At 38.1% G+C, this 24,058-nt stretch overlaps 1 protein-coding gene across 13 annotated transcripts in view; it reads left to right on the top strand.

Moving 5' to 3' along the window:
- Dmd (dystrophin) overlaps positions 1-23,683 on the top strand; it is a 2,040,854-nt gene extending 2,017,171 nt beyond the window's left edge. For 7 of the 13 annotated variants that reach the window (XM_070040660.1, XM_070040663.1, XM_070040664.1 and 4 more), the window contains 3 exons: positions 498-621; positions 9,611-9,703; positions 23,213-23,683. In XM_070040660.1, the coding sequence (XP_069896761.1) occupies positions 498-621; positions 9,611-9,703; positions 23,213-23,310 (315 nt within the window). In that variant the 3' untranslated portion in view covers positions 23,311-23,683. Of the gene's footprint in view, positions 1-497; positions 622-9,610; positions 9,704-17,403; positions 17,436-23,212 lie in introns of all 13 variants that reach the window. The other 6 variants (XM_070040665.1, XM_070040667.1, XM_070040669.1 and 3 more) reach the window with 2 other exon arrangements.
- The last annotated feature ends 375 nt before the right edge of the window (positions 23,684-24,058 follow it).

Consider the following 24,058-nt stretch of genomic DNA (forward strand, 5'->3'; position numbering starts at 1 on the left):
TTCTTCTAATCCTTAGCCCATAATGTTTAAACCTCCAATGGAAATGTAGCAAGATAATAAGTTGTAATAGATCTGATCTGGACATTGTCCTACAGTTCCGGGAATTTTAAGTTTTGAGATTCATTCTCTCAATCACATAACATAATACTTCCCCCAAATATAAATTATCCGTTACATTTTGAGGTTTCATGTGGTCTCACCATTCCTACCTGGCCTTCTGCAGTTTTCAATCTTTTAGTCTAATGATTTGTATATTTTGTCCCACAAAAGTTCTGATTTCTTTCTGATTTTTATATGGGGACATAATTAAGATACAAAGATAATATCCATGGATTCTTTCAACAGTAAAATATCCCCAATTCATAATCTCTAGATGGATTCTAAGGAGAGAAGGTCCTTATTTCTCAGTCCTTGAGTGTCTATAATATTTTTATTTTTATATAATTTTTGAATGTGTTTTGTGGAAAAGTAATTCTGTTTTCTTTCGCATGCCTTAGCCCCAGGCAGAGGCCAAAGTGAATGGTACCACCTTGTCCTCGCCTTCTACCTCTCTGCAGAGGTCAGACAGCAGTCAGCCTATGCTACTCAGAGTGGTTGGCAGTCAAACTTCAGAATCTATGGGTAAGTTTCTTAACTACTCTCAAATTCTACTTTTAGGGTATGGAAAATGTGTAATGGTTGCTAGCAATCTGAATCATTAGCTAAATTGTCTAATACCAATTCTAGACAGAGTTATCATCACAAGTGCCTTAGGGGATACAGTGACCCAAGTCTGCAGCTATCCTATTCAGGATAGAGAAGAATGGTCATATAGTCTCCTTCAATTTGGAAATCAGATATTTTACTGATATTTGTGAAGACTTCCAAAAGATGGAGTTAGGATTCAAAATACCCTGCATTAAGAAAACAGAACTGATCATATAGAGATGACGAACTTGGACGGAGAGTAGGAAACAGTTGTCCAAGGTGGAGACAGAAGACAGGAAGGTTGTAGAAGAAGGTGGGAGTCACACTGTAGTGATATGAAAATTGGACAGAGGTGATTGAATCATTTTGATAAGTGTTAGGGAGCTACTGAAAATCACATTTATGTGGGAGTATCTGAAAAGAAATTATCTTAAAGGATATATGCTGACATCTGTATATGGCCCAAAGTAAAACTTGTATAGAAAATTTTAATTACACACTAGAAGGCAGTTACAAAGGCTAAGATGCCTTGAGTTCTGTACCCTGTATTTGAGAGATGTGGGAGGAGATGACCATGAGATGATTTCATGAAAATAGTTTTCTGAAGACAGAGCAAGATGTGTGAGGGAAGGAAATAAGAAGAGAAGGGAGGGTGTGACTGAAGAGACTAAAACTTTGGATTTGGGACATAATGTGCTTGAGGAACTGGCAGGTTTTCTAAGCCGTGTTCAAAAAGAAATTAAGGTACAATTCTATCCCTAAGTAAGAGAGTATTCTGTGGAAGATTTAAGATCGGATTCTGTAGAATTGATTACTGAAGAATTTGAGATGAGAAACAGCTAACAAAGTTGCTTGGATAGGGCCTCAGGGAATGTGGTGGTAAAAGACTGAGTAGTAATGGGTTCATAGAAGGTGTGGTGGTCGAAGGTCAAATGCTAAGTAGAGCTTAATGGAAATGAAAAGAAATCACAGCCTATTGGATCACTGTAAATGCATTGACCATTTCAGAGAAATCATTTTCTGAGAAAAAAAGTTGGAATACTTGTGACCCCTTTCAATGAAATAAAAGGCCACATGGTCTATAAAATGAGTGAGAATTAAAGTGAAGACACTTTTAGAACAATACCAAGTGAGAATGAGGGCTCAGGTTAAAAAGGAGATGAATGTGTTAAGGAAATGTTTGCTATAATCTGATGTCATTCTTCAGAAAGGTCCTCTGCCTAGGCCTGTGTTCTAACAAAGCTACAGTTGATGAGGCGTACATGATCAAAGCAGGTCAAAATTAGCATTTTACAGTGCTTGTGAATGGTTGGGACAGGAGGTGCCAGCCAGGTGTTCATTGGTTTCCTGCTGTGATAAGTTAGGCAATAGTGTTTTATGAAGATCACAAATATTTGGCCCATCGTCTCCATTTCCACTCTTTGAAAACCAAGTAAACATGAGTCATCCCCATGGCTCCATCCTTCTTTTTCCTTGAGTGCTGAATTGGTTATACTTGACTCAGTGTTACTGTACAAAGCCCAGCTCAGTGGTACACAATTGTAGTCCTAGATAGTCTGGAAACTAGGCAAGAGGATCACACAAACCCAAGAATTCAGGAGTACTCAAGAAGCTGAGATCCACAGCATTACAGTTGGAAACCAACCCCAGCATAAAAGTCCTACAAAGACACTATCTCCAAAATAACCAGCAAAAACCTAGGCTAGAAATGTGGCTGAGGTGGTAGCATGTAGCTAGGTAAGCAAGCAGAGAAAGCATGAAACTCTTAAGTTCAAACACCAATACCAAGTAGATAAACACAAAAGCAATATTACCTCACAAAAATGTAGAGACCGGTGGTTCACATTCGAAGCTCTGTTGGCTTTTAACATGTGGTGGTCAGGAATCCATTTTATACCTGGCATCATTCATGGAGTAGAATAAAGAGAAGCCAAGTGGCTACCCCTAATCAATAGGACAGAAAGGAAAGATCACGTGAGCATGAGTTTTATGGCAGAAGGTGAGGAACTCAAGGTCCAAAACATTCACAAGCTGGACATCATGCAAATAAATGCTTTCAAGTAACTTCCCAGTGCGCTGCAAAAGAAGAGATCATTGAGGAATTAAGGGAAATGTTCCTTGATTGCTAAGTCTAGAGTTGCGAGCTCATCCACAGGTTGGTGAAGTCCTTGGGATGAAAATAAGCTGACCAAGCTAAGGAAGTTATTGAAAAGGACTCTGAGGAGATGACCAACTCTGATAAGGTTAAAGTACATATGATGATATTCAAGAATCTACAGCATTAAAAAAAAAAAAAAAGAATTACAGCATTGAGGAGGAATACAGCCTCTTCTCAAGCAGTCCAAACCGTGTAAGAAAGTCAAGTTTCAATTGTTTGGAGAAGGAAGAGGATATGTGTGAGATTGTTTTCCTGGTTTTACTATACTTCAGTGATTTCAGGCAATCTCTGTGTCAGATTCTCTTTCTTCACACGAGAAAGAGAATACAGCTGAATACAGCTAATGGACTGTTGGGACTGTCAATGATAGCGTATCACATGAAAAAAATAAGGCATGCCTTTGAAAAGCCTATAAATTCTGAAAATAACTGAGCTTTAGTACCTCTGTTGTTTGCAACTTCAGGGTTTTCTTTTCTTTTCTTTTCTTTTTTGAAGTAAGTAAAGCATGTGAAATAAAGTTGCATATTTTCACAGTGAGATTCAGAGCCCTGGGTGTTTAGAGGCATTAATTATTTAGGTTGTCAACATTGGTGAAAAGGCAGAAACGTGCCTGGTAAAGCACCCGAATCAAAGTATTCATCAGGCTATGGTCCTGATGATTTGTGGAAACAAGAAGATTGTAGCCAAACCAAATATATGGACAAAAGTCTGTATTTCTGTGGCTGAGTGAGACTCAGATAACTTGCCTGTGTGAAATGGATAGGCTATGTTGTTATTTTTTCCTCTGAAAGAAATGCATGGATTCAAAGATCTTTTTTTTTATTTGAACTGCATAAGCCAAGTTCATTTCAAAAAGGAAGAAAAGCACTGTGTTCTTTTGAAGGCTGTTCACAGGTGTGTTTAAATAACTTGCAGTATGTGCCCTTGTGTGTTGAAGATTTTTGATGTGATAAGGCTAGGATTTGCTTGAACCACAGTCTACGTAAATAGTGGTATTCTTTAAATATGCAACCCCGGTGATTTTAAGAGAAATATGGAAGCAGTTATACACGATGATCTGTCTGAAGACATGGATTGCACTTGACCCTCCATCCCTGAGGTTTTGTATCATTGGATTCAGTCAACCACAGTTGGAAATTATTCCAGGCAGAAAGTAGGAGGGCAGGGTTCATTCATACTGAGCATATAACAGACTTTTTCTTGCCATTATTCCCTAAATACATTCCAGCAACTATTGACATAGTATCCACACAATATTAAGTATTATATGTAAGCAGAGGTAATTTAAAGCATATGGGAGGATTATGTTGATTCTATACAAATACTACACCAGTTTACATAAGAGACTTTGGACATCCATAGACTTCAGTATCTGAGGATCCTGGAACCAATTCCCCACAGATGCGGCAAGTGTACACTGTTCTTCCTCAAACCATGAAGTACTTAAAACTGATAAGTCTCTGGGTACCACATGTGTTCTTTACATCTTTTATTGGGACAGTGTGCTAAGGAAGCTTACGTTTTATTGGAGAAGACAGAAATAGAATGTCTCTTCGTCTTCCACTTAACTCATTCTGACCTTCTTTGATCCACTCCCCCAGTCTTTACATCTTTCTTGACATTGATGCTTTACAAGAAGCCAGAGTGGATGCATACTATTGGTGTATTACTGGATTGAGGTCTCAAAGTATACAAGTCAGCTATATTATTATTTATTTTTGTGGTGCCAGTACTGGGGCTTGAACTTGGTGCTTTGTGCTCTTGTTTGGCTTTTTCCCCCAAGGCTAGTGTTCTAACCACTTGAGCCACACTTCCACTTCCACCTTTTTTGGGGGGGGGCAGTTAATTGGAGATACGAGGTTCACAGACCTATCTTCCTATGCTGGCTTTGTGAACCGTGTTCCACAGATCTCAGCCTCAGTAGCTAGGATTACAGCTATCAGTGTCCAGCTTAATTTTTATTATAAAGATACAATATATTTTCCCACAGTATAAGTAATGCACACGTACAATGTGGAATGATCAAGTTGAGTCATTGGCACTTATGTCCCCTTCGAACCCAAATTGTCTCTTGCTCCTCCTCTAACAATGTTTATCAGCACTGATATAGCTGTGTCCTTGTTTATTTGTTTAATATGTGTACCCCAAGAAGCATGAGGAGTTACATAGAGACAGGGTAATTTATAGCTGTACCTCCAGTATTTTAAACAGTACCTGGCATGAAATCGACTTTGAATTATTATTTCTGCCAATGCTAGAGTGTCAGTGGTTGCTTGACTTGCTCTTTGTCACTGAGTCATGCCTCCAGCAAGGATTTTTGCTAGTTGTCTTCTGAGATGTACCTGTGAGGACTTTTCTGACCAGACTTGCTTTAAGCTATAATCCTCTGGATCTTATCCTCCTGGGTATAGCGAGATTTACAGGCATGAGCCATTGCACCCAGCTAATTTATCTCCTGAATGAATAAATTAATCTTATTGTTTTAAATTGTTATTTTTTAAAGGACATTAAAAAATCTAGTCCATTATCTAATAGCACAGTGGTGTCACTTTAAGGGTTATTTGTTGTGGTTTGGTTGGTTGGGTTTTTGTCAGTTGTAGGGCTTGAACTCTGGGCCTGGGCGCTGTCTCTGAGCTCTTCAGCTCAAGGCAAGCACTCTACCACTTGAGCTACAGCACCACTTCCAGTCTTCTGGTGAGTTTATTGGAGATAAGTCTCACCGACTTTCCTGACTGGGCTGGCTTTCAACCTGGACCCTCAGCTCTCAGCTTCCTGAGTAGCTAGGAATACAGGTGTGAGCCACTAGTGCCCAGTTTAAATTCAGTTTGTAATGTAACTTTTAACTTTTTCAGTATAATCTGACATTAGAAATATTGCACCTCAACGCATCTTTCAGTCATACTCAGTCATATGTGATAAATCTGATTTCTGTTCTTAGAAAGAGATAAGTTAAAGCTGTCTTGAGAAATCTAGAGAATATTGACAAAAGACAAAAAAAACCCACAAGATTATACTTGTTTATGTACTACCTAGGATGTATTAGATACAAAAAATATTTGATCAAGACCTGGTGGTATAGCTGGGTGTTAGAGTAAGGCTTAGCCAGTGTGAGACCCTGTGTTTAAATCTTAGTCCCCCTAAAGATATTTGAATGGATATAGTACAGTTATCACTACCATGAAAGTTTTATATTAAACTTGAGGAAAGTGGCTTGCACCTGTAATCCTAGCTACATAGAAGGTGCTGATAGAAGGCTTGAAGTTGAAGGTCATCCTGGGAAAAACAAGTTAACGAACCCCTACCTCAGCTAAAAAGTCAGACATGGTGGTGCATGGCTGTAATACCAGCAATGAAGGTGTGGCATAGGTAGGAGAATCAAGATCTGAGGCCTGCCTAGGTAAGAAAAGACAAAAATAAAGCAAAAATGACCAGAGGTTCAAGCACACTTGCCTAGGAAGCATGTAGTCCTCACTTCAAAATCCTAATGCTTCCACAAATAGAAAGCCTTCTCTTAAAACAAGCCATTTTACATCTGTATTTATACATGCAGCCAATTTTGCATCTGTACTTGGATGCCCCTATTTGAGACACATAGATGATAAATTATCTGTAAAGATGAACTTGGTTGACATCATTTTCTTTATACTTTATAATTTGATCCTTGAAATTTCAAGGACAGGAGTGCCAATCACATAACTAACTGATTGTGTACCTGAGTCTTAACACAGCACAATTGAGTTCCTAGAGCTCTAGTGTGGTGTAATTAAACTGTCAGAAATATTAACATCACTGTTCATGAATGTCTCTGTGGGCTCTGATTTATTCTATAAAACACAGTGTCATGAAAGTGGACTTGCTGCCATTAAAATTGACTCGTGTTTCTCCATTCAGCAAAAATTTCCATCAGTAATAGAATGAAGAGATGTAATGGGCCCTGCAGTTGTCAAAATCCTGTAGTATTTCATTCATATCATCTTTGCTAGATAATGGCTAAAAACTGCAAGAAAAGAGAAACTAAAAATATCAAGCATCCTTTTTTATTTCTTTTCTGAAGGCATAAATTTAAGCAAATCGTGTGTGTGTGTGTCTGTGTCTGTGTGTGTGTGTCTGTGTGAGTATGAGCATCTGAGTGTATATATAGAAAGTTCTGCTTTGTGATCTTACTTCTTTTCCTGTACTTAGTATTTCTGAGGTTTCCAGTGCTATGATATGGTATGTTACCATGAGTCTCACAGAGTCACACTTTTATCTCCCCCAGTTTCTTAGGCCTCCATTCTAACAATGACATGCACCTAGGATATGATTGTATGTTAATGGTTAGCACTGACAATAATTCTTTTTGCTTCTTAAAAAAAAAAAAACAAAAACCAAAGATGAGAATGCAGGAATGAATGCAGGCTTATAACCTTACATGAAAATCCAGGTGACATACACCACAGATATATAGAATTCATTTGATCACTAACTGGCCATCATTCCTAAGTCACTTGGGAACCTGAGCTTGTCCTTTGGCATGCTCACTATTGTCCACTGGAAGTGACAAGGTGCTGAAAAAATAGTGCTTTCAAAGAACTTCTTTTCATGACTGGAGAATGACTGCTATGAGGGAAGATATATTTCAAAGAATCTTCAAAATTCAAGTGAATCTGGTTTGTACCTAAGAAACTTGTCCCTTACTGCAAACGTTGATTGAGGTATATTTTTTAAATAAATGAATACACAATGGACACTGATTCATGAAATCTACAAGGGGACTCCCTTTCCTAGCCCAGCCGATATAGTCCTAAAACTGTTTTTTGGTTGTTTTCTTCAAATAGTTGTACAAAAGGGTTTCAACTTAACATGTCAATTTTATGTGTACAGTGTATCTTGGTTAGTCACCCCTTGTATAATTCTCCCCACCCCCATCTGTCCCAGCCCCAGCCATCTCGTTTCCTAATTCAGTGTCCATGTATGAATTGAGTATTATGGATATATTAACCCATCATTGCTCTTTTAATCCATCTATTCTCCTCCATTTAGCCCCCACTCCAATCAAGGCATCCTAACAATGCCTTTACTTCCTAGCCATCGTTTTCTCCTTACATTAATTTTCAGAATTACAAAATAAAAATTCCTCTCTAAGCTGGGCATTAATGGCTCACTTCTGTGATGCTAGCTACTCAAGAATTCAGACCTGGAGGATCTTGGTACAAAGCGAGCCTATGCAAAAATGTCTGTAAAACTCCTTGTACAGTTAATCAACAAAAATCTGGATTGGAGGGGTAGTCCAAGTGGTTGAACACCAGCCATGAGCAAGCAAGCTAAAGGAGAGAACAAGTCCTTGAGTTTAAACCCTGATAGTAGCACAAAAAAGAATTCCTCTCCATAAAATATTTAAATATTCTGATAATGTAGTCCCAAGTAATAAACAGGAAAGGGACCTAACGTCCAAGTATACCCTATATCGATATTGTCCTTAGAAATAGTAATTTAGTCCCGATATAGATAATGTACATATTTTTTTGTCAGTCATGGGCTTGAACTTGGGGCCTGGGCACTGGCTCTGAGCTCTTTTGCTGAAGACTAGTGCTCTACCACTTTGAAACACTGCTCCACTTCCAGTTTTTCAATGGTTAATTGGAGATAAGTCTCATAGACTTTCCTGCCCCAGCTGGCTTGAAACTATAATCCTCAGATCTCAGCCTCCTAACTAGCTAGGATTACAGGCACGAGCCACTGGTGCCTAGCTAATGTATATTCTTTTTTTCATCTCTCTTACACTGTACTTTAAAAGGAACTTGAGTTTTGTTTGTAATTTTAGCTAAATATGAAATAAAAGAGTGAAAAAAGGAACTCTCTTGCTTTCATGAATTCTTTTTATGCACATTCTTATTTCTTATCTTGAGATTTCATAAGAATTTAATTAATTGTTTAATTAATCACATTTGCTAATGGACCGTAAGAAAAGAGGTTTGTCAATTTTATCTTCACTTCTAAATAGTTTTTTCTCAAGGAGAGTTACATAGATAAATTACCACATGGAATTCTTCACTTTAAAGGATTTTAAAGAATTGTTCCAGCTGGGTACAGTTGGCTCACACCTATCTATAATCCTAGCTGTTCAGGAGGCTGAGGTCAAAATCATGGTCCAAAGCTAGCCCAAGCAGATTCTTTTTCTTTTCTTTTCTTTTTCTTTTTTCTTTTTTTTTGGGGGGGTCAGTCATGGGGCTTAAACTCTGGGCCTGGGCGTTGTCCCTCAGCTCTTCAGCTCATGGTGAACACTCCACCGCTTGAGCAACAGCACCACTTCTGGTTTTCTGGTGCTTATTCGGAGATAAGAATCTCACGGACCTTCCTGCCTGAGCTGGCTTTGAACCACAATCCTCAGATCTCAGCCTCCTGAGTAGCTAGGATTACAGGCTTGAGCCATCTAAGCTACTGGCACCCAGTGCCTGGCGATGAGATTCTTCTCTCTAATTAACCACCAAAAGAAAAATCTGGAAATGGAGCTGTGGTTCAAATGGCAGCGCTTTAGCCTTGAGCAAAAGAAGTTCATGGACAGTGCAAAGGCCCTGAGTTCAAGCTCCAGGACCTGCAACAACAACAACAAAAAAGAATTGTTCCTTAATTATCAAGCTAGTGATGTTTATGGTGCTAGTTATGAGCAAGTAAGATGAGTTGATAATGCATTTGAAAATGTGATCCTGGCCTTTTGCTCTAATGCCTCTACATTTTGCTACAATTAAATTAGCCATTATTATTATTTTATTTGCTTCCACTAAGGTGAGGAAGATCTTCTGAGTCCTCCCCAGGACACAAGCACAGGGTTAGAAGAAGTGATGGAGCAACTCAACAACTCCTTTCCAAGTTCGAGAGGTAAGTGCCAGTGCCCAGGAGAGACTCAGACCTCCAGGAAGCAGGCCACTCACTTCCATATCCAGCTGAGGTGTGTTTGTCCATCTGGAAAGCAACATATGCTGTCAGAATGGGAATCTGGATCCATGGTGACTAGGTTTTATTTTTAGTATGAATTTTAGCATGGTTTAGAGTATGCTACATTCCAATATCTATGTAATGATGAGATTTCTTGTAAAATAAGGATTCTACCATATGTGCATCAAATATTGTACTTGTTTCACACATCAGTCTAAAGAATTAACTCTGGAGTGCCTTTTTTCTTGAGATGGATTATTATGTAAGTTTTATATGTGAGAAAATCCATGTCCTTGGAACATCTTTGCCAGGGACACATGGCTCTGTGATGATACGGTCTAGAACACGTCTTGCAAGGGGTGGTTGGGGGCATTCAGATTTATAAGCTTATGCCCTTCATATTTAAAAGTTGTATTATACTCCATCATTTAAACATAGGCATAATGAGATCTTCATAGATAAGTTTGCTAATATTTTTTTCACTTTCATAGTTATACTAAAGCTTTGCAGAGTGGTATCATTATTTTTCTTTTTCTCCATCACTTTGACTTATATGGTTGATCTCTTATTCAAATGTAGCATTTTAGCTCACAGAATCTTCCCACGGCCCTTATGAGCTTCAGATTTCTTGCTCCATCCAAAGAGCTCTTTTGCCCCTGTTAGTTTCTGAGGATGTTTGTTTTGGTTTATTGCCCTGATGTAAAACAAAGTCATTGACCCATCTCCCTTCAACAAATAAAAAGAATAAGAATGTTAGCAGTCACCTGTGTTGAATAAGATGTAAAAACTAGAACAGCAGAAAACACAAGATTTTTATGGCTAGTGCTTGATACTCTAAATGGGCAACCTGGGAAGAAAGAAAGGATGGAAGATGACAGAAAATCTGGACTATTTGTTTCTCTCCATATGTATAATGAAGAGGATGTTTTGAATAGTATGTTTTTCCTATCTTTTCACTCAGAGTCAGTTAACAATGGTCATTTCCTAGCTATTGGATGTGCAAATGAGCATTGTGCAGTGCACATTAAAAGCAATCATGTTCTGGTAGAGTGTTGCTAAGGAACACTCAGGGGAAGCTAATTTTGAATGTCTGTAGCAGCCATCTTTTTACTGCTGAGCACCACTGATGGATAAAGATCTTATCTGTCTTCCACTCACCCCAACACTCCCATACTAAGTCTATTAGGTATCTCTTTTTCCAAGATGTCATGATGCGTAAGACCATACCCAGGCTTGGTAGAAGCCAAATATCACCTCTATTCTCATTATTTTGCCCAGTGACCTTTACCAATATATCAAACTACTAGGGATTCAGAAAAGAAATAGAAAGTTCCTTGCCCTTGAGGAACTGTAGTCCAATAGAGACTCAGAATTCCAAAGAAGTTCAAATCCTAATGCCATGATTTGATTGCCTGGAATGGGCCACAGTGGGGTATCTTTTGACACAAAGGAATCACTGAAACACCCTGATAGGAAGGAATTACTCTAGGTAGACATTTTCTTTTTCAAGGTTACATGGAAGCTAATGGATCTGGATTTTGGCCCCAAGTCTAGCACACATTTTATCAGTGCCAAGTTTTCCTTGAAGGTCATAGACATTTGTCTTATCTCAGTGCCTTAAACTGGTGTTTTATTTGCCTGATCTGTATGAACTTGATAAGATGCTCTATTGGTACCCTTGGGCATTTCTTCCAGGCAGCAGTGAGGCTTACCTTCCTTTTTGTACCCAGGGCCCTGGTCCACCTAATTAGCTTTCAAGTAAAATCCTTTGTACCATCTCTTTGCATTCTCTTTTTAAAATTCTTGAATCTAGACAGTGCAGAAGAAGCCACCTGAGAAGGTAAAAATGCACCTCCTCTACAAAGATATTTACAGTTAGCATCTCTGTTATTGGATTTCCTTCTGTGATAGTGAGTTACTTATATGAGACCCTGGGAAATTTTGGTTAGGCTGTCTGGATAGAATTTCCTAAATTAGTGCTTAAGGAAGAATGCCATCCCCTAAGTGTTCATTCAGGTCCTCAAATGTGGGAAAAGGAGACCTTATCTGATACCAGTTTTTTTTACTACGTTTTTGCCTGCTTTGTCATGATAACCTGATGGTCTGAGAAAATTAATTCATATTCTTGAAAAATATACAACAAGAGAATCATTAAGGTTGTGGGGGATTTGGATGGTCTTTCTGTGTAGCTATGACCTTGGTATTATTGGTGGCTGTAGTTGGCTGTTTTCTGCTAAATCAAACATTGTAGGCACATTTCTCCTCAAATTCAAATGGATAAATGTTGCATCATTGTAAAAAATAAGCGGATTGCTGATATACCGTACAAAGAATTTGGGGATGCTTTATTGATAACTGAAAGTCCTTTAGCATTTTTTGAATAGAGGACATCTACACATGTATGTGGAAGGAAGGAGAGAGAGAGAGAGGGAGAAAGAGAGAGAGAGAGGGAGAGAGAAGAGAAGAGAATATATAAGGGGTTAGATAGGAACATCTTACAAGTAGGTTGATACTAAATAGAAGTTCTCAGACTTCTAGGCTCTCCCAAATGGCAGGTCCTTAATAGGTCCTATAAACATCCTTGATGTTTAGAACAGTGCTCACCAATGTGATTCAATGATTCCTGTATGCTAGAGAAATATTTTATATCACATATCACATTGGGATAAAGATACATGTATTTACATACTGTATACCATATGTATACACACATGTGTATAGTCATATGTATAATATACAAAGATCAGAAACAAAAATTTCATAAAGCAGTACCTTCCATACTACATATAATGAATTCTGTTTATATTTTATTTAAAAATAAAGGTTTTAAACCCTCTAAATTGATTTCTGGATCCAGTGGTTAAAAGAAAAACATTTAACTGATCTCAGATTCTCTTGCCCAGATGAATATCGTTTCCAAGAAAAATTAACTTAAAAATTTTTGCCGTGAAGGTTTCTGTCAAGAACTGGCTAATATCCTGGAGGAAATTTTAGCTTTATTCTAAATCTTCCATCCTCTTTCCTATTGTTATGTTGCAAAAAAAAATGTTCATGGCTGCTACAGCTGTTTCAGACAGCTGTTTGAGTAACTCAAAACAGATGCCAGAGCCAGAGGTCTGACATTTAATGGAAATGTACTATTAAATACCACCTCATGGCTTATTTAACCCTACTAGTTAATTGCCTACTGAGGAAAACCATTTTTAATTTTTTTATAAATATGTAAGGTAGAGAGATGAGTTATTGCATATTTTCAGTTTGCAAGCTTTTTTTTTTTTTTACCCTCTTGCCACAGTTTTGACTTCAAATTGAACCCTAAGGTAACCAGCTCATCTTTATCTTTCATTGACAGAATATCTAGAAGGACAAAGAAGTTAGATTCCAGCAAATGGCCATTCAGCAAGTTAAATTAGGTTTCTGATTTTTATCTCAATGGCCTTACTAAACTGTTATCCAAATTAATAAAGGGCTACATGCTTCTTCACCTAGTGACAAACCACCACTATCCCCCATAATAGGTAATATAAACTTCAGTGTGTCCAAATTGTGAATGTGTGCACATTTAGCCTTGGTGATCTTATCTTTCCTGATTAATTTCTTGATATACTTAATTGTTCACTAGTCACTTGGGGGCACAGTGTATATTTAGATATGAAACATTAGCCAATTTCTAGCCATTCAGTCTATCTATAGCCTTTTCTTCTTTCAGTAAATACATGTGCAAGTTGACTTGTAATGTAATGAAAAGGCCTTATGTATTTTTAACACATTTTCTAAAACCCCAGCATTATTCTATAGTAGCATTATATAGGTAGAACAACCAATAAGCATGATTTGGGAATAAACTAAGCAAATAATACCAGAGTCTCTGATCATTTAGCAGTGTACATGTATATTTTTATATGTATAATACGTGCATTGATTAAAGAAATGCTTTCCTAGTTAGTCATGTGGTATTGGGCTCACTAAAAGGAAGCACCACTTTAAATAGATGTTTAATGAATAGTAAGATCCAAGATAAGCTCTTAGTGCATTAAGGCAATCTAGAAAGCAGTGGGCAGTGCTGTGTGAGGATTTCTGCTGCCCATGCAATCTCTTGCCTATTGACCTGTGTCATAGAATTTTTCTCTCCAACAGTCTATTCCATCCTGCCTCTCTTATATCATCACCTCCCAAATAAGCTCACACACATTCTGCCAAATGTCCCTAAACTACCAACCTAACAGCTTTGTAAACCCTACCATCGTTTAAAATTCAATCCTTGTCCCTGGTTCATCTATGGAAGAATAACATAAGAACAAAGACAGGGCTGAGGCTGTAGCTCAGTGCTAGAACATGTGCTTAGCATGCATGAGGCCCTGGGTTTCATCCCCAGTACCAGAATAAAAATGAGACAGATGAATCACGTACCTCTTTCAGACACCATCCTGTTTTCCATCTGCTTCCGCAAAGGATGTGCTCAATTACCATTTATACAAGGGACCAGCAAACTAAAATCCAGGGGCCAAACTTACCCTTAATCCATTTATAGAAATAGTTTGATTAGAACACAGCCACACCCATTTACATGTTGCCCAAGGTTATTTTCTTACTACAAGGCAGAGTAGTTGCTATGGATACTGTGTGGCTCACAACCCTTAAAATATATACTTCCTGGTCCTTTATTAGAACACTTGCCAGTCCCTGCTTTGGACTATTATTTTGTGTCTATTCAGATTCATTCCATGTATACAGTCACAGGCTTCAGTGCTGATCAATTGGTCACCAACACTGAATTGATTTGGACATTTATATCCATGTTCACCAAAGAGCTTAAATGTTCAATATTTAAAGTGTAGCCATCAGAATCATGTTTGGCTTGTAATGAAACAATCCCTAAAAGAGAACATACCCTCTTGTAAATTTTAAACCATTAGTGAACTAAGAGAGTTAGAGGCACCTAGAAAACAGTCAGGTCCTGCAATTGAGAGTCTGAAATAGTGAATTACAATTTAACTGAAAATCTCAAACTTTTGCTGCCTCAGGAAACTAGACTAGTCCAGACTTGGCCAGGCCCTTTATTTTCACTCTACACTGCTCTACACACTTCCCTTTTCTCTTGATTCACTTCCTGTCAGGATATTACATTTCCAGGTGCACAGCCCCATTGAAAGTCTGAAGAAATTCATTTCCAAAGAATGTATTTATGAAATAAAATTTTCATCTGACACTTCATTTACTTATCAGCCAAGGACTTCTGAAAATATTGCAACCAAGTAGCTTCTTTTTCAGTGTAGAACTATTAACATAATAGAAAACATTAGGTGGTTTGGGGGACATTTTTTTAGAGGAGAAAAGACCTACATTTTTGCACTATGTTAATAAGTACATTGGGACCCAAGTAACAATACTCTTCTGCCTCAAATTGGGATGTTTGTTTTGTTTCTTTCTTTCTTTCTTTCTTTTTTGTCAGTCGTGGGGCTTGATCTCTGGGCCTGGGCACTGTCCCTCAGCTCTTCAGCTCAAGGCCAGCGTTCTACCATTTGAGCCACAGTGCCACTTCAGGTTTTCTGGTGTGTTTATTGGAGATAATAGTCTCATGGAGTTTCCTGGCCAGGCTGGTTTTGAACTGTGATCCTCAATTCTCATCCTCCTGAGTAGCTAGGATTACTGGTATGAGCCACTGGCACCTGGCTTGTTTCATTTTTTTAAAGACCAAAATTGCAAGTTACAAGCCATTACAAGTTAACATCTGTTGGTATCCAAGCTAAAGGGTAGTACTCAAACCAGGTTGCTTGTAACACACACACACACACACACACACACACTCTCTCTCTCTCTCTCTCTCTCTCTCTCTCTCTCTCAGCCATAGTCTGTTACTTCGCCAATTTAGTTCAGCCAGCATTTATCAAGTAGCAACGGTGTCTAGACACAGCACAAAGAGATGAAATGGAGAGATGGGTGAGAAACACGTGGGCCTGCCAAATACTGGTAGCTCCTGCCTGTAATCCTAGCAACTAACAAGGCTGAGACTTGAGGATTCCAATTCAAAGCAGATGAGGCAGGGAAGTCCCTGAGACTCTCCAGTTGATCAGCAAAAGCTGGATGGAGGTAGAGCTGTGGTTCAAGTAGAGTGTTAGATTTGAGCAGAAAAGCTAAGGGACAGCGCCCAGCCCAGGTCCTGAGTTCAAGTGCTAGTAATGGCACCAAAAAAGAGAGAAAGAAATGTGTAGGTTCTACCCTCAAAGAGCCTATGGGCAAGAGGTCTGGTATCAGACAGTTTAGCCATGAATTTAGAGGGAAATCATAGAATTACTTTTAAAGAATTAAAACAAACAAAAAAAACTTACCTTGCCAAAGGAATTCAGAGGAAAAGGTGAGTAATTCTTATTGGGTGTATATTTGAGCTAATAAGGATAAGGTGACATTCTCTTCCCCTTGGCTTAGAGACCATCATAAATACACAATCCTTCCCAGAGTCAAGCTGCAGTTTTGTACTTTTAAGAAATCACAGAATTGCTTAGGAAAATTCTGAAGGAAGAAGACCAGAAGAGAAGGGTGGAAAAGTTATACTTAGTAAATCTTTAAGATGGTTCTAGAAGTTTGAGCCTTAAACTTGAGTGGTGAAAGGTTTCTTTTGTAGTTTTATAACTTTTCATTCTAGACTGGTACTTCTGAGATTGTTTCAAGGAATTTGGGTCTTCTTGGAACCCTGGAGCATAGTGGAGAGAAGGGAGTGATAATGTACAGGCTCACTTACAACTAGTTCTGCTTTTTTTAAAATCAGTTGTTGGGGTTGAACTCTGGGCCTGGGCACTATCCCTGAGCTCTTCAGCTCAAGGTGAGCACCCTACCACTTGAGCCACAGCATCACTTCTGGTCTTCTGGTGGTTAATTGGAGATAAGAGTCTCACAGACTTTCCTGCCTGAGCTGGCTTTGAACCATGATCCTCAGATCTCAGCTTCCTGAGTAGCTAGGATTACAGGTGTGAGCCCAGCTCAGCTCTGCTTTTATCCACTCAAAATGCTGGAATTCTCTGGAAGATTGTGTTAGGAAATGTCCCATTGCTAAAGTCAAATGGTTTGAAAGTCAGTATTTTACTTTTGAAGGACCCATAGATAAGAGGAAACCGTTTCCCCTTTCTGCCTGCTCACACATTCCCAGGCCTATCCTATACATGCATACCTTCTGCCTTGTTGAACTAAATATCCCAAGAGAATGGAGTCCATTGTTAATGTGCAGATTTGAAGACTATTGAACCTAAAGCTTGAGATTCTACAGTATTTGAAAACCATGCTCAACTTGTCCAATTTTTATTCTGTGCCAGTTTTCATTGAGTTGAATGTGTGAACTCTATTGGATTCTATAAATGATGTCTTTAGGGTCATGTTATTTGTTTACACTGAATTTTAAGTGTATGTAAAGATGATTTGACTAGGTATGTCTTGGATTCTTTTTTTGTTTTTTTCCTTTCTGTTTCTGGCTTGTTGGGGGGGTACTTTTGTTTGCTTGTTTGTTTCCCCCCCCTGCCAGAAAGAAGTAAATGAATTGTTATCTCAATATGTGTTTGATAAAAGAAGCAAATTGGTATAATACTGTATATTTATGCATGTTTTTTTTTCCTTTCTGATATCTCTGCCTCTTCCTCTCTCTATTATTAAAGGAAGAAATACCTCTGGAAAGCCAATGAGAGAGGTTAGTGAGACTCAGGCTCACAGCCATGGCTTCTGTCTGTCTCATCCTGCTTTCTATGTTTGCCCTTTGTGTTAAGAATTGTGTGTGCACGCGCATATGTGTATTACACATTGTGTCATCATGGAAGGATGGTAGTCACCTTTCCACTTTCAGCTCATGAGGAACATTCCTAATGTTTGCTGCAGTTGTCATCACCACGACGACAAGACCAGGGGCTGGGGGAGCAAGAATCTCTAAAACATGGCAATCCTTTCTAGCTCTTAGGTCGGAGTCCTGCAGCTCATCATCGGTTGCCATTTGCAACACAAACAAAATCTTCAAAAGAAATTCACCTTTGAAATATAATTAACAAATCATAAAGCTTCCTTCCACTTCCAGGACTTTAGCATTTTCTGTGAATGCCCTTAGTTTTTATTTTTCTGCGATGACTTCATTTTGTTTTTATTTTCTTTTTACCTGGTTCCTACACTGTTTCCATCCACATTTTATCTAACATTTTTGAGCAATGTGCCAAGCACTGTTCTGAACACTTACCATTTTTTTTCATCATATAATCTTCATGATACACCTATGAGGTAGGTATTTTTCTCAACCCCATTTTATCGATAAAGAAACTGAGTCAAGGGTCACAGAGCCAGAATGGGCTCTCAAACCACACTCTAACTCTTGTGCTATACTGATGCCTCAGAAAAGCATTGAAAGGTGTATATCATTTCAGCTTGCCCTTTAAAAGACACACTCTTTCATTTGGCAGTTGAAACTAAATAGAATAATTGGCAATAGAATAATAACTAATTGGGTTATATATGTGTGTGTGTGTGTGTGTGTGTGTATATGTGTGTGTATAGACATACATATATATATGTATGAATATACATATACATATATATATATATATGAATGTTGGAGTATTAGGGATATTTAATGCCTCTTTATGGTTTGAAAGAGGTAAAGTGTAGCATTATCACTGAATGTGGTTTCAGGTTTTACAATGAAGGATGCTTGCTACTCCTATTACCAAGAATATTATCTAAACGTTGAATTACCTAATGAATGATTATTGGGTGACAGAGAATGGAATGAATGACAGCATAAGTGAAACAAGAGCGAAGTGAAAGAAGGGAGAAGAAATAAATGGATTTCCAAAGGATGATACTAGTACGTACTGTTCAGGAAGACAGGCTGGATGGGTAGGGAGTTTTTATGAGAAGATCTTGGATCCTTAGCAAGGGATGAATGGCCCCTGACTCATTTAAACACAAAAGTCAAACTAGAAATTCTGCTATCTCCGTGCCTTATAAGTGTAATGAACTTAATGACCTGCAGTGTATATGTATTCATGCTCCCTTCCATGGCTTTGGGACAGTGGGGTCCAGGGGAGGGAGCAATAGACTGGGAGAGAAAGAAATTTGAATCACTGATGCATTGAATACTCCTGTCTCATGTACTTTGCCTGTGAGATTTTTTGGGTTCATTCTTATGGTAAGTGCCTCATAAAATTTACTTTAACGTCTTGTGAAAAAAAAATCTCATCATAATTTTGAGCCCCTCAGACATGATTCACTCATGAATGGAGTTTGTAAAGGCCAGAACATGTAATTGAATCAAAGAGTATTACCTGAGGTGTATTATAGACAGATAAGTTTCCAGAAGCCAGAGAATCAAAACAATGACTTTTAACGCTATGAAAAAATATACCCTAAATGCATACTAGACCAGATATTTTTTCAGCGATTAAATTATAGAGAAGAAAAGATAAACACACTTCACTGCTGTATTCTGGCTTTGCTTTGGACAAGTGAGTGCTAACCATTTATTTGGAAATTGTATTTAAAAAAAAATAGAGTGCCAGATTGCTATTGAGGTCTTGGATCATTGCCAGAAAGTCTCAATTCCAATCACTGCAGAAAACAACTCCCTTAGGCAGTGGTGGCGTGTGAGACTAAATGTGTTGCAGTGAGTGCCAACTTGGAAAAACATAAAACTGCCCTAATGTTCAATGCATGGTGCCTTTGTGTTCAATAATCCTTCCTTTAAGAATGGATTAAATTAATACTTTCTGTAGACATATTTTTGTGTCAAATTTTGCCTGAAGCTGATTGCAAATGCCTGAATCCTGGCTGCTTTACGGTACCTCTTGCATTTAAAGAATGAGATTTAAATTGTGACGTTAGAAGATTCTATCAGGTAAAATTAAAGACCTCCCTAACATTCTTTCTTAATAAAACTATGATACAAATCTGTTTTCTGTGTCCATCCATAGTTTTTCCCATCTCCTGGATCTTTGGAGGCAGTATTTTGTCAAAGGGAGAAAACTTCTTTTAGATTTCACTCAAACCTCCATGAAAAAAAAAATTGCAGTGATTGTTCTGGTGAAATAGGGATTTATAAACAAGGTAATCAAAGATATGATGTAGATACATTTTTATAGCCTAATGGTGCCCGTGGAATCATTTGTGAATGTCAGATGGTCTAATCAGGTTAAAGCCCCTAACATTTTGTGGATGTAGGTATCGTATGTTAAAAATAGTGAACCTTTATTTTCCCCAGCTGATTTTTAAACAGGAGATAATCCCTAGAATTTACACCTTTTGAGACACTCCAGATTTTTCCTTCTATGTGAGAACTAAACATTTCAAAGTATAGAAGGACCACTTGCATATCTAATTTATAAATGTCGTTCCTTCTTTTACTATCTTTTGAATTGTATTCATGTCCCCTTAGTCCACAGTCTGAAAGGCATCTTTGATTATGAATAAGTTAACAGGAAAAATTGAGCCCTTCCCTTTGCTGCTTATGTTTTATAATGCATGCTCTAGCTATCAGGGAATTGATCTGTATTGATGAATTATATTCACATATCAGATTATAAGACGGATGTGTTCTGTTTTTACTGGCTTTGCCAAGAGCTGTTAAAATTGCTAGTAATTCATAACTTACAGTTAGTCTATTCAATTTTATACATGAATGATTGTGCACATTTCTTGGGATGCTGTACATTTAAAATAAATATATCAAGGTTGGAGGGCATAGCACAGGTGGTAGAGCACCAGCCAGTGAGCATAAGTGTCAGATACCGAGTTCAATTCCCAGTCTCAGACAAAAATCATACATATAGTGAAGACTCTCAACCTGGTGGTCGTTAATAAGTGCTGTGAGCTCTAATGAATAGCAAAGGACCCACTGTGTCTTCCTGTGTATATGTTTATATTGGCTTTTTTCTTTTCTTTCTATTGTTTTTAATCAGGGTCTTATCATATAGACCCAAGCTGACCAGAAACTTGTGATCCTTCTTGTGTGCTAGGGTTACAGGCATGTACCAAACACCTAGCCTTCCTTATGGCATAGAAAAGCCAAAGATGACTCCAGTTCTTCAGTGAGGTCGCTTGTGACCAATTTTATTAATAGTACATATGCCCTGTTAAAAAATTGTTAAGTTTTGCCTGGCACCGGTGGCTCACGCCTGTAATCCTAGCTACTCAGGAGGCTGAGATCTGAGGATCGCGGTTCTAAGCCAACCCGGGAAGGAAAGACTGTGAAACTCTTATCTCCAATAAACCACCAGAAAACCAAAGTGGCACTGTAGCTCAAGTGGTAGAACGCTAGCCTTGAGCTGAAGAGCTGAGGGACAGCGTTCAGGCCCAGAGTTCAAGCCCCATGACCGACTAAAAAAAAAAAATTAAGTTTTTGTATTTGTAGTCTCAACCACAATCTAACGTAATTTTTAATGTCATTAGCTCTCACTGAAACCCTTTGTGCTAATAAAGCCTGGAAAGATTTATAAATTTGATCACTTTAATATATGTACCTAAATAGCATTACACTTTTAATAAGTCTTAAATTGATCTAATGTCATCACTGTGTAAGTGCCTGCCCATGAATCCTATTCCAATCCTCATAAAACAAGGAAGATGTCTCTTCAAAGAAGTATTAGGGCAGAATAGTTGCTCTGGCCTGTCTTTAATTTTCAAATAATTATGTGTGGGTGTATGTATGAGAGAGAAAGAGACAGAGACAGAGATAACCCTCCTGGGGCTTGAACTCATGGCCTGGGTAATGTCCCAGAGCTTTATTGCTCAGGGCTGGCACTCTACAGAGCCACAGTTCCACTTCTGGCTCTTCAGTAATTAATAGAATACCAGAGTCTCATCAATTTTCCTGCCTGGGCTGTTTTCAAAGCACAATCCTCAGATCTCAGCCTCCTGAGTAGCTAGAATTACAGGCAATTCCATAATGCTGATACATGGCAAGTTAGTAATGACACAGTAAAATTTTCAATTCCAAAAGAAGAACTTGGAGAGTGGGAGGACTTACTAATGTCCAAGAATGAAAATATGGGACCTAATGAAAAGGAAGAGGGACATTGTGCTGCTCCTGTGTTCCATGGTAAAGGATTAGTGTTAGGCTATACCACATATTGATTAAAAGGCAGTTCTCTTAGTGAAACTTACTTAGAAGGGAAGCAAAAGTGGAGGTCACAGGATCCCCGATCTATACTTTACATGTGGGTCCTGTTATAATTAGGTTCTGGAGTAATTTGGAATGAAGAATGGTCATTATTCTGTAACTTTGTAATTCAAATAGTGTATACAAAATAGTCACTTTCACAGTTTATTTTTTCACCCAATTACAAGCAGAGAGAACATGGTCAGCTTCACCATAGTACCACTCACCTTCACAAATTGAAACAGCCTGGCAATGGAGATTTCATATAGTGGTCATGGCAGCCATGATGTGATGATAAAGGTAGTGGTGGTAGAAGTTGTAAGATTAGTAGTGGTTTGTTAGTTGATTGATAGATAGATACATACATACATACATACATACATACATACATATATACATCATAGATACATAGATAGATGATAGATAGATAGATCATCCCATCATGAAATGCTTCATGTTATGACAGGAAATCTGTGCATATCCATGAGATCCTCTTCAAATCATATTGGGAAGATGAATGCAGCATTTGACTTTTTTTTTTTTTTTGTCGGTCATGGGGCTTGAACTCTGGGCCTGGGTGTTGTCCCTCAGTTCTTCAGCTCAAGGCTAGCACTCTACCACTTGAGCCACAGCGCCACTTCTGGCTTTTTCTGTTTATGTGGTGCTGAGGAACCAAACCCAGGGCTTCATGCATGTGAGGCAAGCACTGTACCACTGAGCCACCTTCCCAGCCCTTGACTTTTTCATTTAAATGATACCTATGGTATAATAGACTCTATGGAGAGCTCAAATTGTATAATCTTTTAAAAGACTGTTGAGTCAAAGCCCAACAAAATCAACACCAGGAAAGGGTACATCCAACAGGAGGGGGGACAAGGGGGAAGAATAAATAGATAAAAGTGGGGAAGGGAGGGAGAATACAGTCAAGAATTCCCTGTATATACCACACAATTTAGCAAAGTAAGGCAAGGGGTAGGTTGAAGTAAGGGCTGAGAAGGTTGAACGCTCAAGATACATTGTATTCAGAAACTGCTTTGTTAAATGGCACCTCCTTTGTATAACTACTTAAAGATAATAAAATATTTAAAAAATATAAATAATACCTATATCCTGATTCAATATTAAGCTGCTACTAACAACATGTAATGCTTCATTAACAAGGCTTTGCTTCTTCCTGGAAGCTGGTGAAAACCAAACACCGTTGTGTATACTTTCAATGCAGCTTCTGTCTTGTCTTCACCCAAATTGGGGAATGGTTTCCACCATGGCAAGGAATCAGGATGATGATAAACTGTGCCTTTTGTAAAGTCTGCTTTCTCTCTGTTTTCCAGGACCCAATGTAGGAAGCCTGTTCCACATGGCCGATGATCTGGGCAGAGCGATGGAGTCCTTAGTTTCAGTCATGACAGATGAAGAAGTGGCAGAATAAATGTTTTACAACTCCTGATTCCCGCATGGTTTTTATAATATTCATACAACAAAGAGGATTAGACAGTAAGAGTTTACAAGAAATAAAAATCTATATTTTTGTGAAGGGTAGTGGTACTATAATGTAGATTTCAGTAGTTTCTAAGTCTGTTATTGTTTTGTTAACAATGGCAGGTTTTACACGTCTATGCAATTGTACAAAAAAAAAGTTATAAGAAAACTACATGTAAAATCTTGATAGCTAAATAACTTGCCATTTCTTTATATGGAACGCATTTTGGGTTGTTTAAAAATTTATAACAGTTATAAAGAAAGATTGTAAACTAAAGTGTGCTTTATAAAAAAGTTGTTTATAAAATCCCCCTAAAAACAAACACATACACATACTAGACACACGCACACACACGCGCACACACACGCACACACACTAACTGAGGCAGCACATCATTTTGCATTGTTTTAGTGTGATATTCATATGAAATTCATGGCTTTTTATTTTCTTGCATATTAAAATTAGGACTTCTAACACCACCAAGTGACTACTTCATGTTGCTATTTTGGGAATTGTTGACTACGTGGGGCTAGCTACAGGCTTTCGTTTCATACATCTATATATCTATAAGTATACAAATACTATAGATGTATAGTAGATAGATACGAATTTCTACAGACTTTTAAATTTCTTCTTCAAATGTTCCTGCCATTTCCTAACAGGAAAAAAAAATACTTCTAGTTATTCAGGCTTACCT

The sequence above is a fragment of the Dipodomys merriami genome, unplaced genomic scaffold, assembly GCF_024711535.1.
Source record: "Dipodomys merriami isolate MVZ:Mamm:240054 unplaced genomic scaffold, mDipMer1.0.p SCAF_3, whole genome shotgun sequence".
In the NCBI taxonomy this organism is placed as follows: domain Eukaryota; kingdom Metazoa; phylum Chordata; class Mammalia; order Rodentia; family Heteromyidae; genus Dipodomys; species Dipodomys merriami.